Source organism: Myzus persicae, unplaced genomic scaffold (genome assembly GCF_001856785.1).
Source record: "Myzus persicae strain clone G006 unplaced genomic scaffold, MPER_G0061.0, whole genome shotgun sequence".
NCBI classification, from domain to species: domain Eukaryota; kingdom Metazoa; phylum Arthropoda; class Insecta; order Hemiptera; family Aphididae; genus Myzus; species Myzus persicae.
Genome location: NW_019101814.1, coordinates 257,894 through 273,032, shown reverse-complemented (window position 1 = coordinate 273,032; position 15,139 = coordinate 257,894). Strand labels below are relative to the sequence as shown.

General features: G+C 33.7%; 1 protein-coding gene across 1 annotated transcript; it reads right to left on the bottom strand.

The window, feature by feature from the left end:
* Positions 1 to 3,632: 3,632 nt before the first annotated feature.
* LOC111030515 lies at positions 3,633 to 14,458 on the bottom strand. The gene is made up of 2 exons (XM_022310044.1): positions 13,794 to 14,458; positions 3,633 to 5,579 (listed from the first exon to the last, which is right to left on the bottom strand). The coding sequence occupies exons 1-2, from the start codon at positions 14,179 to 14,181 to the stop codon at positions 5,176 to 5,178; spliced, it is 792 nt and encodes a 263-aa protein (XP_022165736.1). The 5' UTR covers positions 14,182 to 14,458; the 3' UTR covers positions 3,633 to 5,175.
* Positions 14,459 to 15,139: the final 681 nt, after the last annotated feature.

The following is a 15,139-nucleotide window of genomic DNA, read 5'->3' as shown; positions in this document are numbered from 1 at the left end:
GGAAGGTGCCATGGTTGTACCAATTTAGTCATTACTTTTTATTCATAATTTGTTTTAAAATATGAAATTGGTGATCGTTTACATCTTATTAAAACCTCTGAAGTTTTTATTTTAATGTAATATGTTGGATGTCGTAATAATTTTCGATAAAATTTCAATGTAGGTTTAGATTTAATAGTTTACTTTTAATTAGCAATCAAACCTAAACAAAAAGGTTAATAACTATTCGTCACAGTACGCTAATTATTCGATTTCATTGACCAATAATTATCGTTTTTTATAATCTTTATATAATTATCATTAATCAAAACTATAATTTACAATAATTGTTATGTTCGTTTTGCATTTATTAGATTATCTCGACAATGTATTAAAAATAGAAACTATTTATTTTCTTGTTTTTCTAGTACTGGGAACACAGAGTACCCGCTCAATACCCTTATTTACTCTTCCCCTATAATAGTTATCAACTAAGTTGTATTTTTTTTTTTTTTTAATAAAATTAAGATTTTTCAGTTTAGTCGCTTATTGTCTTTAAGTTAGTCATTTTGATTATTGAATTGTTTGCTATGTTAGTACGGTGTAAATATAGTAGCAGTGATATGTTCATTATTTGTGGATTATCTAAGTACCTATATATTATGTAATTTTGAGGATTATATCATATGTATTATTTGTATACAATTTGCATCTCATAATGTGTGTAAATACTAAATATGCAGTTTCATATTAATGCACTTACAGGCATTTCCTGAAACTCTGATTATTGATGATTTATAATAATTATTATAAATCACAATTAAATAACTGAAAATTCTAATTTATTAAAAATTAAAAAAAAAACAGAAATTGCAGTGTTTGAAATGAATAAAATTAAAATTCGAACTATTCAATAGCACTATGTTCTTTAAGTATATTTAATCAGATTATTGTAATATAAACATATACTGATAAAAATAAAATAAAACATCATTTTCAAACAGAGAAGTCTTAGGCATAACAATAATCATTGTTAACTCTGACATTGATTGGTTCCTCAATTCCAACTATAATACAGAGTAAGACGGCTTAAATGTATCTTATAACTAATGTACTAATGTGTATTATATTTAATTGATGGTACCCTTAATTTTTTAATCGAACACACTTTTCAATACAATTCATAAATCATTTATGATTCCATGAAAATCAGCAAATGTAAAAGGTTGACATAATTTTGACCATGTCAAACATATAATTTGTCGAGAATTTCAACTGCAATAGTTCGATTAATTTATGACTAGGTAATACTGGCTACAGACTTAAGCACATATTATATCGCATATAATATACAACGATATATTGTATGTACAAAAAACTGTCTATATATGAGATAAAAACTAAAGATAAACTCTTTTGCACCGTAGAACAATCGAAATCGAAACCTGGCAAACAGTTCGTGGGCAATCGTGATTTTTGGTAGAAGTTTATCTACTTACCCATACACGAAATGTGCGCAATATAAAATAATATTAATATACTTCACGCATGTATGTGAATGACCTGTTTAAACATATTATACTTTATTGATATACATAATATATACGGCGATTCACAGGTAATTGAAGCATTTTAAACTTTAAAGTAATACATACAACCGTGTACGTAAGTAATTGCCATTAGCTAAAAAATAATTATGGGCACTGTTTTTGGTATATAAATGCGAGTAATGATATTTAAATGGTCATTCGTTGTTGACGTTTCATCTGCTACTTGCAATTAATCATGATTAATATCTATCGTAGCAGCGTGCTGATTAGAAAATGTGTTGCGGTGAAAACCTATTTCCGTTAGAATGAACAGGGCTCGTTCAAAAAATGAAAACTTCATTCCATAAAATTGTGATATAATTAAGCAGAATATAATGTCAATATGACAGTATGAATTTGCATAGTACACACGTCATATCGGTTTGGGAAAGTTGAAAACACGTTTTATTTTTTGATCAATATTATGTTTTTAATTACCTATAATTTATAACATATATTCAGACTGTAGGCACAACTGATTCACGGGTAATTGGAGCATTTTTAAGTAGGTAAAGTATACAATAAATTGTATAGTATGTATCTGTAGTTAATTAATTATGAATATAAAGTAATTTAACTAAACAATAAGTACCTACCCTATTTATATACAAAGTGCTTATAATATTTTTAAAAAGATCATTCGTTATTGATGTTCAACATCATACTATCATCACACCGATGATTTGTCTACTATATGAAATTAATTATGATTTTTTTTTTATCGTAGGTGAGTGCTGATTAAATCTATCTTTGCAGTACTCGTTTAAAAATGAATACTTCTTTTCCGAAAATTATAATGTACAATCTGAACAAAATATAAGGTCAAAATTATCAAATTTACAAAAAATGCTCATACTCGTCGCTTTGACATAGAAACACTTTTTGTTTTTATATCAACACGCTCTTAATTACCTGTATAATTTATAATGTATAATATTTAGACTACACTGTCTCATAGGCACTATAATTATAATATTGCTCTAAACTTTTAATGAATACACCCATATCCTACGGTCCTACCTAGGTCCAATACCTAGGAGTAGTATAATATAGGATATTAACAAACAACAAATCATAAAAAAACTGAGAGACTTTTCCGTCAATGGTGATTAGGTTGGACAACCAGGTACAATTAATGAATCGAAGTATTGTCTAAAATCATATTATGATATAATAAAATATCATTCTATAAAAAAAATATAATTAAATCAGGCCATTATTTGCTTTTTGCGATTTAGTTTATTTTAATAAAATAAAATTGACTTTATCACTAATTTGTTTCCATACATCAAATCTGTTCACGGTGTGCTGATGTAAAAACTAATTATTCATAAAATATCATTAATTGCATATTACTACTCATCGTTGTATTCATAGCTGATATACACAAATCGTGAATAAATACCATTAGTGTGCCAAACAAATTTTGTTTTTTAATTTATTAAAATATATCAATCAACCGTGGTTGATCATACATTGTTTAATATACGTAATTTTTAAAATTCATTAACTGAAATAATCGTGAAGCCTAAAGTGTAGACCGATATTTTTTAGGCATATAGGTACTATCCTCATGGAACGTCTACCTATGTTTGTATATTATATCTTGTGCTATCCGTGATCTACTGTGTGTCTAATTGATTAATCTCAATTCAATTTCCTTGCCGCTACATAGCAGCTGTTTATTATTATTCATTTTTTTTTCTCTTTATTTACCAAGAAATAGTGTATTGAAATGTCCAACATTTTTTGTCTTCTAATTTTGATTTTGTACGGGTTATGTCAATACCTACGTGATTATAAACATAATTACTGTCCACGGACTATTCAAGCGGCAGTGTATTTCTCTTTATTTTTTTTCTTTATACATTTCATTCTTCGTGGAATGTTATTTTTTAATGAGGACAATGTAAAGTAAATAATAGCCCAACACAATGTTACTTAACCGAGGCGGTCTGATAGGCAATCATTATTGCTTTAGCGTAAACGATCGCTTTTCGATGCCAACGCCTTCAATCGGTTTTAGCAGAACGAAAGTGCATCCATATTATAAATAATTATATTTTATTACTTATGAATAGTTTATAATAAATAACAAATGTGTTAAATTAAATATTATATAAAACATAGGTTTATGTATACATACGAAAGAACGGACAGTAACACGCGTCGATAAAAACCGTATAAATACTTTTAATATACAATTATGATTATTATTTGTTAAAACTATATAGATAGATATAAAAAAGGAAGAAAACAAATTGCTAGTGTGAATATTATAAGAATCGTGAAAGCCACAACGTCTAAAAACTGTGTAAATTCTCACATTATACTCAAAGCAGCGTTATGAAACGACCTAGTCGCGAGGTGATGGTAGTTGTTAAAATTGTATTTCATTTATACCAAGTGGCTGCCTAAAGGTAAGCCTTTGATAAACGATTTTGTCGTATCCGTGATAATATTATTACAGATAACTCATCGTCAATCGGGTTAGAGGGAGATATTTCATTACAATAGTGTTGGGACTCGGTGTTGAATATTCAAAAGCTATCGTCATGGCGTCATATAATAACGATATTGTAAGAGGCGAATATTTGTGTTTTTACAAAGCACTTGCATATTTGCAATTACAAATTAGATTTTTTCATGTCTTTTTAGTCTAATTGTTTTTTAATGGCAATTCATATTTTTAATTTTATATATAGAATTATTATTTGGAAATGTTGGCGAAGTTAAATAAATAGAATATGGAATCAATAAATATTTCAATTATTATTCATGTTTGATGTTTTTTCTATCTGAAAATTATCGTAAAGTATCCACTAACACCACTCATCTAAATTCTAAATTAAACTTTTAAAGATTATAATTAATAATATCCAAATTTAGATATTCGCAGATGCAAATTTTTCACAAAAATAATATTCTAGTTAGAATTGTCATAAACATGAACTAAAAATAAGAGTTGCCATTAGAAAACGTTTTCAAACAAAGTCTAAAAAGGACATTCATAAAAAATTCTAAAACTTTGTACTTTTCTAATGTTGCATCTCATAAATACCTAGGTACTATTCAAATGGTACAAAATACAATGTGCGTAATAATGAAATTAACTGAGAAAGTGAGTACAAACGATACGATAAAAAAAAAATCACCTCTAGGTGCGATAAGGACAACGAAAATGCCCATTTATAATTTAACATTAAAAATAATAAAATATAACATACTAGACTGAGAGAATAAACTGAAAAGTAATATGAGTACCTGCAACAAAAACGTTCCACGACATTATAATATTTTGGGGGTGGGGGATGCATGTCTGGCGACTTACAGATTTCGAGGATGGCAAATCATGTACCTGAAGCTATACAGCTAAACGATGACGGTTGTAGGGGATGACGTGAAGGTGACGATGGTGGTTGATTTGAGAAGGCCGAAGGGGTAAAGCGGTGACTAGTTTGACGGACACGCGCGTTTGGATGACGTCCGCCCGCCCACTTCCGGATAACCACGGACGTGCCAGATGTATACATATAAGTTTCATATCCTGTGGCCGGAAGTTTGGGGCGGGGGGGTGATTGTGATCGTGGTGTCGACGAGACAGCGTTTAGGCAGCCCCGTGATAGCCGTGAGGTTCATAAGAAGGGTACATCTGTTGGAGGGGCTGTTGCGAAGACGGCGACATGACAGCTGTCGCTGAAGCTCCGGCCGACTGTCCAGCGTAGGCGAGCAGATGCGCGTTTCGGTCGTCCTTGTCCGACGACCAGTCAGCCTGGACCACGGATCCACTACCGTATCCTCCGCCGCCGCCGCCTCCGCCCTTAAACTTCTTGAGCAACATGAGTTTGGATATGGTCAGCGAGACGACGGCCAACAGCAGTGCCTTGAGCGCCTTGGCGCCGATCATGACCATGGCCAGCGGTCCCATCAGCGACAGTTTGGCGCACATGATCACGCCCAGCATCGACATCATTTTCTTGAGATGTTTCAATTTGGTCTTCTTGCCGCGGCCTAGATTGCGACGGAACAAAAAAAAAAAACAAAAACACAAATATATACTAAACGGAAAACGCAAGCTGGCTGAGAATAAATGCCTAAGTAAATATTGTTAACGGAAGGGAAAAAAATCGGTATTATAATGATACGGCGGCGCGCGCATTCCCGCATTGTTGTCGCCGCCGCCGTCGTTAAGATAATAATAATATTATTTTACTATTATAATAATAACGCGTTGTATACATTATAATAATATAATATTATTATTATTTATTATGTTGCAGTAATTGCGCGTGCGATGCCCCGCTCGGTCGCGGCCAATTGGACTGTTAGAGTAATTACGCGCGCGCACATAATATATAGAGGTATACAACAGGTATGCGCCGCCGTTTCGAGAAGTCGGAAGTCGGATGGTAAGTATAACGTGGAGATAGTGACTTCAGTATAGCTATGGTGTGTATATATACACCGTGTATTATAATATACCACCGACGTTATTATAATGACGCTATCGCCCAATGACTCGTGACGACCGCCGTCGTTTGATTAACCCGTTGACCTCAAACATTTTTCCGATATTCGCCCGGAGAGAGAGAGAGAGAGAGAGAGAGAGAGAGAGAGAGACGGACGCGTTGAGGAAATATCTTCCTCTCGCAGCTTTTCGCCTGCGTGCACTACTACAATATGTCATTATCGTAATACATATTAAATACTATATTAAATGCGACCATAGCTAGGGGCCCCTATTGTGTTACACACACCTATTGCACGTCGACTTCCGTTCAGAAGTATTTGCTCGGAAAAGCGAACCGGAGCGGCTTTCGCCGAAAACGAAAATATTCTACTATTTGGCCACTGACTATAATATAATCGCACGATATAATATGGGTACCTATGCTAACCCGCTGACCTCAAACATTTTTCCGATATTCCCGAAGAGAGAGTGAGAGACTTCCGCGTATAGAGAAAATATATTCATCTCGCTGCTATTCGCTTGCGTGCACTATTACAATAATATATCATTATCGAAATATTATTGTAAATTAAAGGCGACTTGGGCCTTATTGTGTTACACACACTTATTGCACGTCGACTTTCGTCCAGAAGTATTTGTTCGGAAAAGCGAACTGACACTTTCTAGTTAATGCCGAGGGTTTTGTCGCATGTAGGTCCATCACACTACGATGTAGGTAGTATGTGTGACGACTGCCGTCATTTCATTAACCCATTGACCTCAAGTATTTTTCCGATATTGACGGGTCCGGGGAAGGGGTGAGGAAATATCTTCCTTTCGCAACTATTAGCCAGCGTGCACTATTATGGTGTATAGTTATCATAGAATTTTTATTTCTTTTATTGTTTATATAATAGAACAATCCGTTGCCTAAATTACAGAATCGAGAATAATATTATATAGGTACTTGTACATAATATTAATAGGAACAAGCAGATGAGTAATAATCGGCAAAAAGCATTGTCCTAAACACATCGGTCTATTATACCAGAATGATATGTTGGTGGTGCAATGGGGTATGAAAAAAGGATAAAGGGCCTAACCTAGGCTAACCTAACCTAACCTAACCTAACCTAACCTTGGAAGCTAGGGATCTCGAAATTTAGTTCAGGACAGTCAATATAGAACCATCAATGAGTTTTTTAGGAACACTTGGGTTAACAGAAACACAACACATTATGTACAATGTATATATGTATATATATAGATATATAAAATGGGACATGGGCCTCATTGTATGACACATTGCACCTATAATTGCAGTTTGACTTCCGTTCAGCGTTTACTCGGAATAGCGAACCGGCGCTTTCGCCGCGAAAAACGAAAATACACGACAACACTGAATTCGTATAGTCTATCACTCGATATAGTATGGGTAGGTATAGGTAACACACACCGATGCGGTAGGCGGTCGATTTTCCGAACATAGTAAAACAATAATTGCGCTGAAAATCGGCGCAGCTGACGTGAAACGAAAACGACAATAACAACAATAATAACAATTATAATATTATTAGAAAAGATCAACGCCGCCGCTCGGATTTGTATTATTATTGTGTTGGTCTACACAGATCGGCTTCATCCGTCCTAATGAATTATACACGGTATACCCATAGAAAAGATTTACCTACCTACTATAATAATAATAATAATAATATTAGAATATTACAATTATTATTATATTGTCATCGTCTACAGAGACTATTGTAGACTATTCGGCGGCGTGTTTACACGACTCGCAAATTCGGCAGTTCGTCTGCGCGGCGGCGATGGATACGAATCAAAAACCGTAATGTCGCTGCGTTCTTTTCAGCTGAAATCTTACTACTGCCCACTTTAGTACACTCGGTGTGTCTGTCGTTAGCCGTACCAGACTTTGGGACGAATATAATAGTAGGTATAAACGTTTTCGTTTCAGAGGAAAGGAGAAAAAAAGAAACCGTTTTCGATCGACCGTGTTAGAATACAGTGCCGTTTACGAATAAGACGTATCCAGACATTCGAAACCGAGATCGCGACGAAAAAATAACCGACGGAAAATCGGATGCGAATTACACATATTATTACGCTCCAATATAATAATTAATAACACAGGCGTGGGACAAACGATTATATTGTGTTTACCTGAACATAAATAGCTATGTCTAAAAAATAGGTTATGTTTCGTTAAGAAGACGCTACCCATGCACTTGAAGTCTCTGTCATACACACGTACGACATGGCAAATTTTCATTTACTAGTTTCAATAGTGTGCCCTTATAGTTTCGATATTAGAGTTAACATTATTAAACTTTTGGGTAAGAACATAATCTGTGCTTAAGCGTCGGCTTTTATTCGATATTTGAATTTTCAAGAGAGATATTAGCATTTTTAATGTATGATGTTTCACATGTACCTACCAATATATTTTGCTTGAAAATTAAAATATCGGAAAAAAACCGTCGACGCTTAAGCACAGATTATGTTTAGATAATGTTCGACAGCAAATGCATGGCGGTCTATTAAATGATATTGCAATGCGCCATTAAATAAAAGTTGAATCGAACTAATTATTTGCATTACCTAGTACACTTAGCAACTACTTCATTATTCAGCTTTTTATCAGCGCTTTGTTGGACAGTGGTTTTTTTTTATATTATCAACATTTATACATTAATTATCATTGAACAAAGTAAGTATAAAACACTATAACGGGATCTATGTACAAAATATATAGGTAGTAAAAACCAATAAATTCAATTCGCAATTCCATCTTTAACACCGACAAGGCGACCATTTAATGCTTTAATGTTTTAAGAAATGGTACTTTATTATAATAATAAATATGGGAAGGTAACTGCCATGTACCTATGTCTTGCAATATTATTATATCAGCTTATTACTTTTTAAACCTCGTGAATAAATTTGAATATCATCAAACCGATCGTTAATCGAATTCAATATGATATTATTATGTTCAAAATGTTTTATTTTTAGATTCATTCTATAATAACATAAATAAATATGCAATATCCTCACATAATTTACAAAGCAAATTTTCAAAACTTGTTAGTCAATATACATAATGGAATAAGCGTACCCGTATACCTTTTTTAAAATATTAATTGGCTTTATTTTTAAAAAACTTTATACCTATAATGTATACCAAATCTATATTAGACTATAACTTCGCCGATCAATATGCAATTTTACTAAAATAGTTCCTACTACAAAATATAAATATTTGGCAAAAAAATGGTTTGTGCTTATATGTCGAAATAATTATTATATTGATTCTGCGGTAACTGCGGAGTATTTGAAGGTGATCGATGTTTCTGTCCAACCTAACGTTAACGCGAGTGAAATTAGTTTTAACTGTTTAAACAACCGCAACTCACGGGCCACCGCCCTATTACTACTACCCACGCAAAACACGTAAATTGATTCATAAGTTGTTTTCCAAGGTTTGACTTTCAAACTTGATGTACGTTTCTAAGCAAATTCCAAAACTTAACCCTCTATTTCTTCTCAGAATCCTAAAAGCTGTATCCTTCCTTGGAGTGTATGTACGTATTAAAAACAATTTTCATTATGTCAATGTTAAGAGCAATAATTGTTGTTGGGCTTATAGTTTTAGATACCAAATTCCGAATGGTTGGAAACAATTATTGATGGGTTGTTTAGAAGTTTACAGCTCAGAAGTCAGAAATAATAAACATGGCTTGAGTAACGATATCAGTGAACAGGAAATATTTGTATAGGTACTTCAAGTCTGTCCAAGAGTAAGAGCAGAATTGAGTAAATATTTATATAATTACGTAATATAACTAATAATATTATTATGTCTAAAACAATAATACAAATTATATAATAATAGTATTTATTATGTTACGTTCATCTTTCGCAGTAAAAAATGACGAGATCTATCTCGTAATGAATATTACGAGGATGTGTACACATTGTGAATACCCACGCAAAATATTGACATATTTAATACTACTACTCTTAAATACTAATCGTCTGTAATGGAGATTAAATGTAGTCTGAACGTCCACAACGTCACAGGAGTTCATATTTGAGATTTATGATGTTACATAACCCGCGACGTTTTGTAATCGTGTACATTGTACAGAATCACGGAGACATCTTACGTTTCGTAATATAATAATAAAATAATGTAGTAGAATATTTTCCGTGTCTAATACAGACCGATCTTATTAAAATGACAGATTATTCACATTAGCTTCGGTGTTTAATTCAGTATTTCCATTAATTTCTATCCAAGAAACGCCTAATCATCTGTCACACGATAAGATTAATATTTACTGTAAAAATAACGGATCGTAAAGACAAAAAATTCCACACGTAGTTATTGGAAAAAAAAATACTTTAATTAATTTGTTAATACAATCACACGAGGCAATATTGGATAAACAAAACCAAAAACATTCGTGTGTTTAATTTATTATTCGATGGTCTTTATTAACCCCTCTGTTCCGGTGACTTCACAATACTATTTTTTAAATTTTTTTTTTAGTTCAGTGACCCATATTGAAATTAAGATGAAAAATTATCTACGCAAGGTAGGTGGTAGAATATATTTTATAAGATTATAATATACCAACCATAATACTATTTGTTGAAGACTAATATACAATACTCATCGGTCATTATTCATTCATCAATAATACTTGTATTTATCGTTAATGGTATCTAAGTAATGTGGACAACGGACATTAAAAAGTATTAATAAATTATTAATACTACTATTATGTTTATTTTTAAAATAACATTGACCATATAAAATACAATACTTCATCGAAATACATCATTTAAATAAAATTTTAAATCTTCAGCTGAATACATAATATAACAGTATGAAATACATTAAAACCTAATAATAATAGTTTTTATATTTTAGGAAGATACTTGACCTATCGTATAACAAACAGTGAAACACCATAATTTGTTCATTTTAAATAAACTCCTTACAAAGCATTTTTAATCTCATAAATTATCTAATCAAATTACATTTAGTTCATTACTTTGCAAGACGTTTTGTAATTTCATTTTTGAAATTCTTAACCAAAAATAAGTATAAACTTGTCGGTACCGAACTAAGATATCCAAATCGAATATAGTAGAACTTAGAACTTAGACAATTATTTCATCCACTCGACAGAAGATGGTTTTGACGAATCTACATTCAGAATTAGAAACTGAGAGTACCTATAGATTTTATGGGTAAGAAAATCATTAAAATGAATATCAATTCGGATTAACAAAAAATCATACAACTATTTTTCATTGCTAGTTTGCATTTATAGTGTATTATTCTCGAAATGAATAAGACAATTCGTTAAATATACTTTTAATATAGGACAGTATTTTTTCTTAAATTTCCAACGTTTACTCTAAGGCTTAGAGAAAACATTTTTTTTAAATGGACGTATGGTCACCCTACTCTAAGATGTTTTCTTCTTTTTTATATACCTAGTCAGTTTTATGATTTCAACTGCCACAAAAAAATATTGCACATAAATACATAATAACCATATTCAAAGTTATTTGGTTTCCATTAGACTAAAAATTAATATACCAATTATTATCGTCACTAAAAGATTATTATTATTATTATTACTTACGAAATTCGATAAAATCTGGAACAAGAGTAGACAATTACAGTAGTAAAGTCAATCGATCATTTTTTTTTTCTTATAACGGTTTGAGAATTAGTATGATTGTATGAATACTGAGACACATAATTAATTTACATAGTAAAAACAAAAAATGTTTATAAACAATAATTATTGTAATTACAATTAAAATTCCTTTAAGAACTAATTTTTTTCTTCTTATATATAGTCGAGTAAAAGTTAAGATTTGTGTATTTTAAAATAGGAGAAAATTGTATATAATAAAGTGTATATTAGTATTATTGTATTTAATTCGTATAATCGTATGTATGAAATATTTTCCACCAATTGTTATTAATTGTAGTTTATCAATTATAGCTTATCGCAACTTAAACTGATTTATAATTTTTGTTTTTAACAAAGAGCAATAATAGACTTAATCACAAACAGTCAATTAAAGTTACATATTTTAATATTTATAAGTATTTATAACTTCATTAGTAAATGTTTTACTGCTATATGCAGTATTATAATGTTAAAATTAAACTATTTAAATATTCCATTAAATGCATGTAAATTCCATCCAGGTCAAAAACCTTATAGTTTTGTTTTAAAAAGATTGAATAATTTTTGCACGAAAACAAAAAGAATAATAAAAAAAATAACAGAGAGACATTAAAATAGGTACAATACTGAAGTGATTTAAACAAAAACAATAAATTTGACTAGGCATTAAAGATGGTGACGTCTATTTTATCTGTGTCGACAGTAATAATTTTGTACAAAATAAGACAATTATTATCGTCATGATTACAATATCTTATGTATTATATTTTGATAAGGCTAAATCGTTTTCCTTATGGTTGTATATGATACGCAATATCCATAGACTTACAAACTGAGTTTGCTTTATAAAACATCATTATACGGTAAATACCTACGATGTGACATAATAGTGTATTATGGCCTATAGGCATAATATGTAATATGTATAATACAGGAAAACATAATAATAAGCACATAATATAATATTATCGTGATCAGAATACAATCGTAATCAATACCATTAGAACATCGAAGTAAAAGACAAATAAAGCCAAGTCAATTCAATATTTAATTGAAATGTCGTCCCTTCTCGATTTAAATCTCGGCAACATTTCCATTGTTCCATACACAATTATTTTGTCCTTTTAATAACCGGAAGAGTCCTATACAATATTAACATTTATTTTCCATACATAAGGCGAACATAACTGCGGCAGTATATTTTTTACAATAAGGATCCCGTCTTTTTACGTTTACTCTCTAACATAATATATAAAGGCACAATATTGCAACAGATAACGACGGAGACAATGGATATCCACAACCAACAAAGCTGCTGCAGAAATAGTCGCTCGATATTGAAATATGTTGATGATATTCACCCAAAAAAAATCCGACCGCGGTTCACGTTTGATTCGCAGGTCATCACTCATCAGCTAGCGCATCGTGTACATGGAGACAAAATCAATAAAAACTACAACAACGCCGACGACGACTTCAACAACGAAAAGACGTAACCTGCAGCGGCCAGGTATAAGTGGTTGGTGTATCACCCCTCGGAGCTTATCTGCACTATAAAATACTACTATTATTTATAAAGTACTTATCTACGTATTCTGCGATATGTTAACCTACATAAACGCTTCGGATTTACTGTCACGTCGAACCCAACCTCTAGAAGTCCAGAACAGTGGAACACATCACATATTTTAAGTACCTAGGTCTTAACCGCGAGGCACAGAGTATGAATTTGTTCCCTAAATTCGTGTCGAACCCCATCCGTGGCAACACGTAATATAAGGTAATAGTTTATATATGATCAAATCGAAAGCTAACCTACTATATCCATGAATCATCTCGTGCGTCTCGGTCGATCTGATGTGACTTAATAATGGATTAATTTGTTCTCAACCTACGATCGCGCTGATCCACTTCTATTATATAGGGGTATGACGTTGTACGATGCGCATCGCGACGGGGTCGGGGAAATCGCGCCTGCTGTTACAATATAGTTCGGACGGCTTTACCTCATGATGTACATAATATTATAGTCACCTTGCTGGTCGAGTTCCAGATCGATGTCGTCGTCGAGTATCCAAGGCAGCGATATCCGGATGGTGTGCGTGTCGAAGTACTCGTCGATGGCCGGTCCCAGTGACGTACTAACCCTTTGCACGTGCGGCTTGCTGTTGTGCGGCTGCAGCTTGGACCTGTCCTCGGCTAGGCCCGCCTCCTTCTTCTTGACGATCGTCACGATGTCACCGACCACGTTCAGCTTGTCCCGCTTTTCCAGCCAATTGACGTACACCAGCAACTTGTCGTCCAGGCAGACGATGGCCAGGTCCAGCACGCAGTCGTCGGCCGATGTGGCGGCGACGGACGCGCCCCGGAGCGCCAACAGAGACGCGGACGACAGCAGCAGCAACGCCATGGCGGGCGACATATGTGTGACGGCGGCGGCGTGACCGCGACGCGGGTGATGTTCGAGCCTGGTATACCTCGGTCTGGTAAACGGTCGGGTAAGCGGCCGGCTCTAGGTATAAACCTGGTTTGCAATGTGCTCTACAGTTCACGGTATATGGCCGGTATTATAATGTACTCGCGGATAGCGGCCGGTGGTCGACGAAACGAGACTATGCGGCGACAGCGACGGCGACGGCGGCGATGGCGGCGACGACAGTGACGTGAAAATCGATCTTGGCCCGCTGCTCTCGCACCGATGCGGCTGCTGCCCCTCGTCATCCCCCGCTCAAGACAGCCGTCGTCGTGATTATTATCGTTGCTATTATTATCATTATTATTTTTATTTTTAGTAGTTGCAGTAGGTACCTACAGTCTATACATATATAATAGTCGAGGCGTCGTCGGGAAATTCGCAGTTTCACGCGGTCATTTTTCCCTCCACGGAGGAGAGGGGTCGGTATGGGTAGCAGCGGGAGGGTGGAGGGGGGAGGCTTGGCGGTGGAGAGACGGAGAGGAGAAAAAAAACCGAGAGAAGAAAAAATAAACACGGTGACTATAACGAATTCGACAATGAACTATATGGGACTAAACACAATATATACAGATGCGGCCCGGTGGGAGGAAGAAGCTATATGGTATAATATAGGTTTAGTTAGCCGTGGCTGGTGGCGGGCGACCAGAGAGAAAAACGAAAGAAATATAGGAGAGTAAAAAAGAAAAAAAAAACAATGTAGAAATATAATATATAAGTTAAATGGTCATTTGCTTAACTAGTTCACACCGAATCCCAGCAGCGGTTTTTCTGCACACGATTTTCGCGATAATTACAAGTCAAAATACGTAGCGACCCGCTGCACCGTCGTCGGTGGACCTATATATATATATAAATATTATGATGTAGACAAACGTGCCCAGTCAGTCGGCTGCCGCACATCGTT

Coding starts and splice junctions, on each gene's coding strand:
- LOC111030515 (XM_022310044.1), bottom strand. CDS start 14,181: ATGTCGCCCGCCATGGCGTTGCTGCTGCTGTCGTCCGCGTCTCTGTTG. Junction 5,580..13,793: donor TCTGGAACTCGACCAGCAAG/GTGACTATAATA, acceptor GTCGCAATCTAG/GCCGCGGCAAGAAGACCAAA.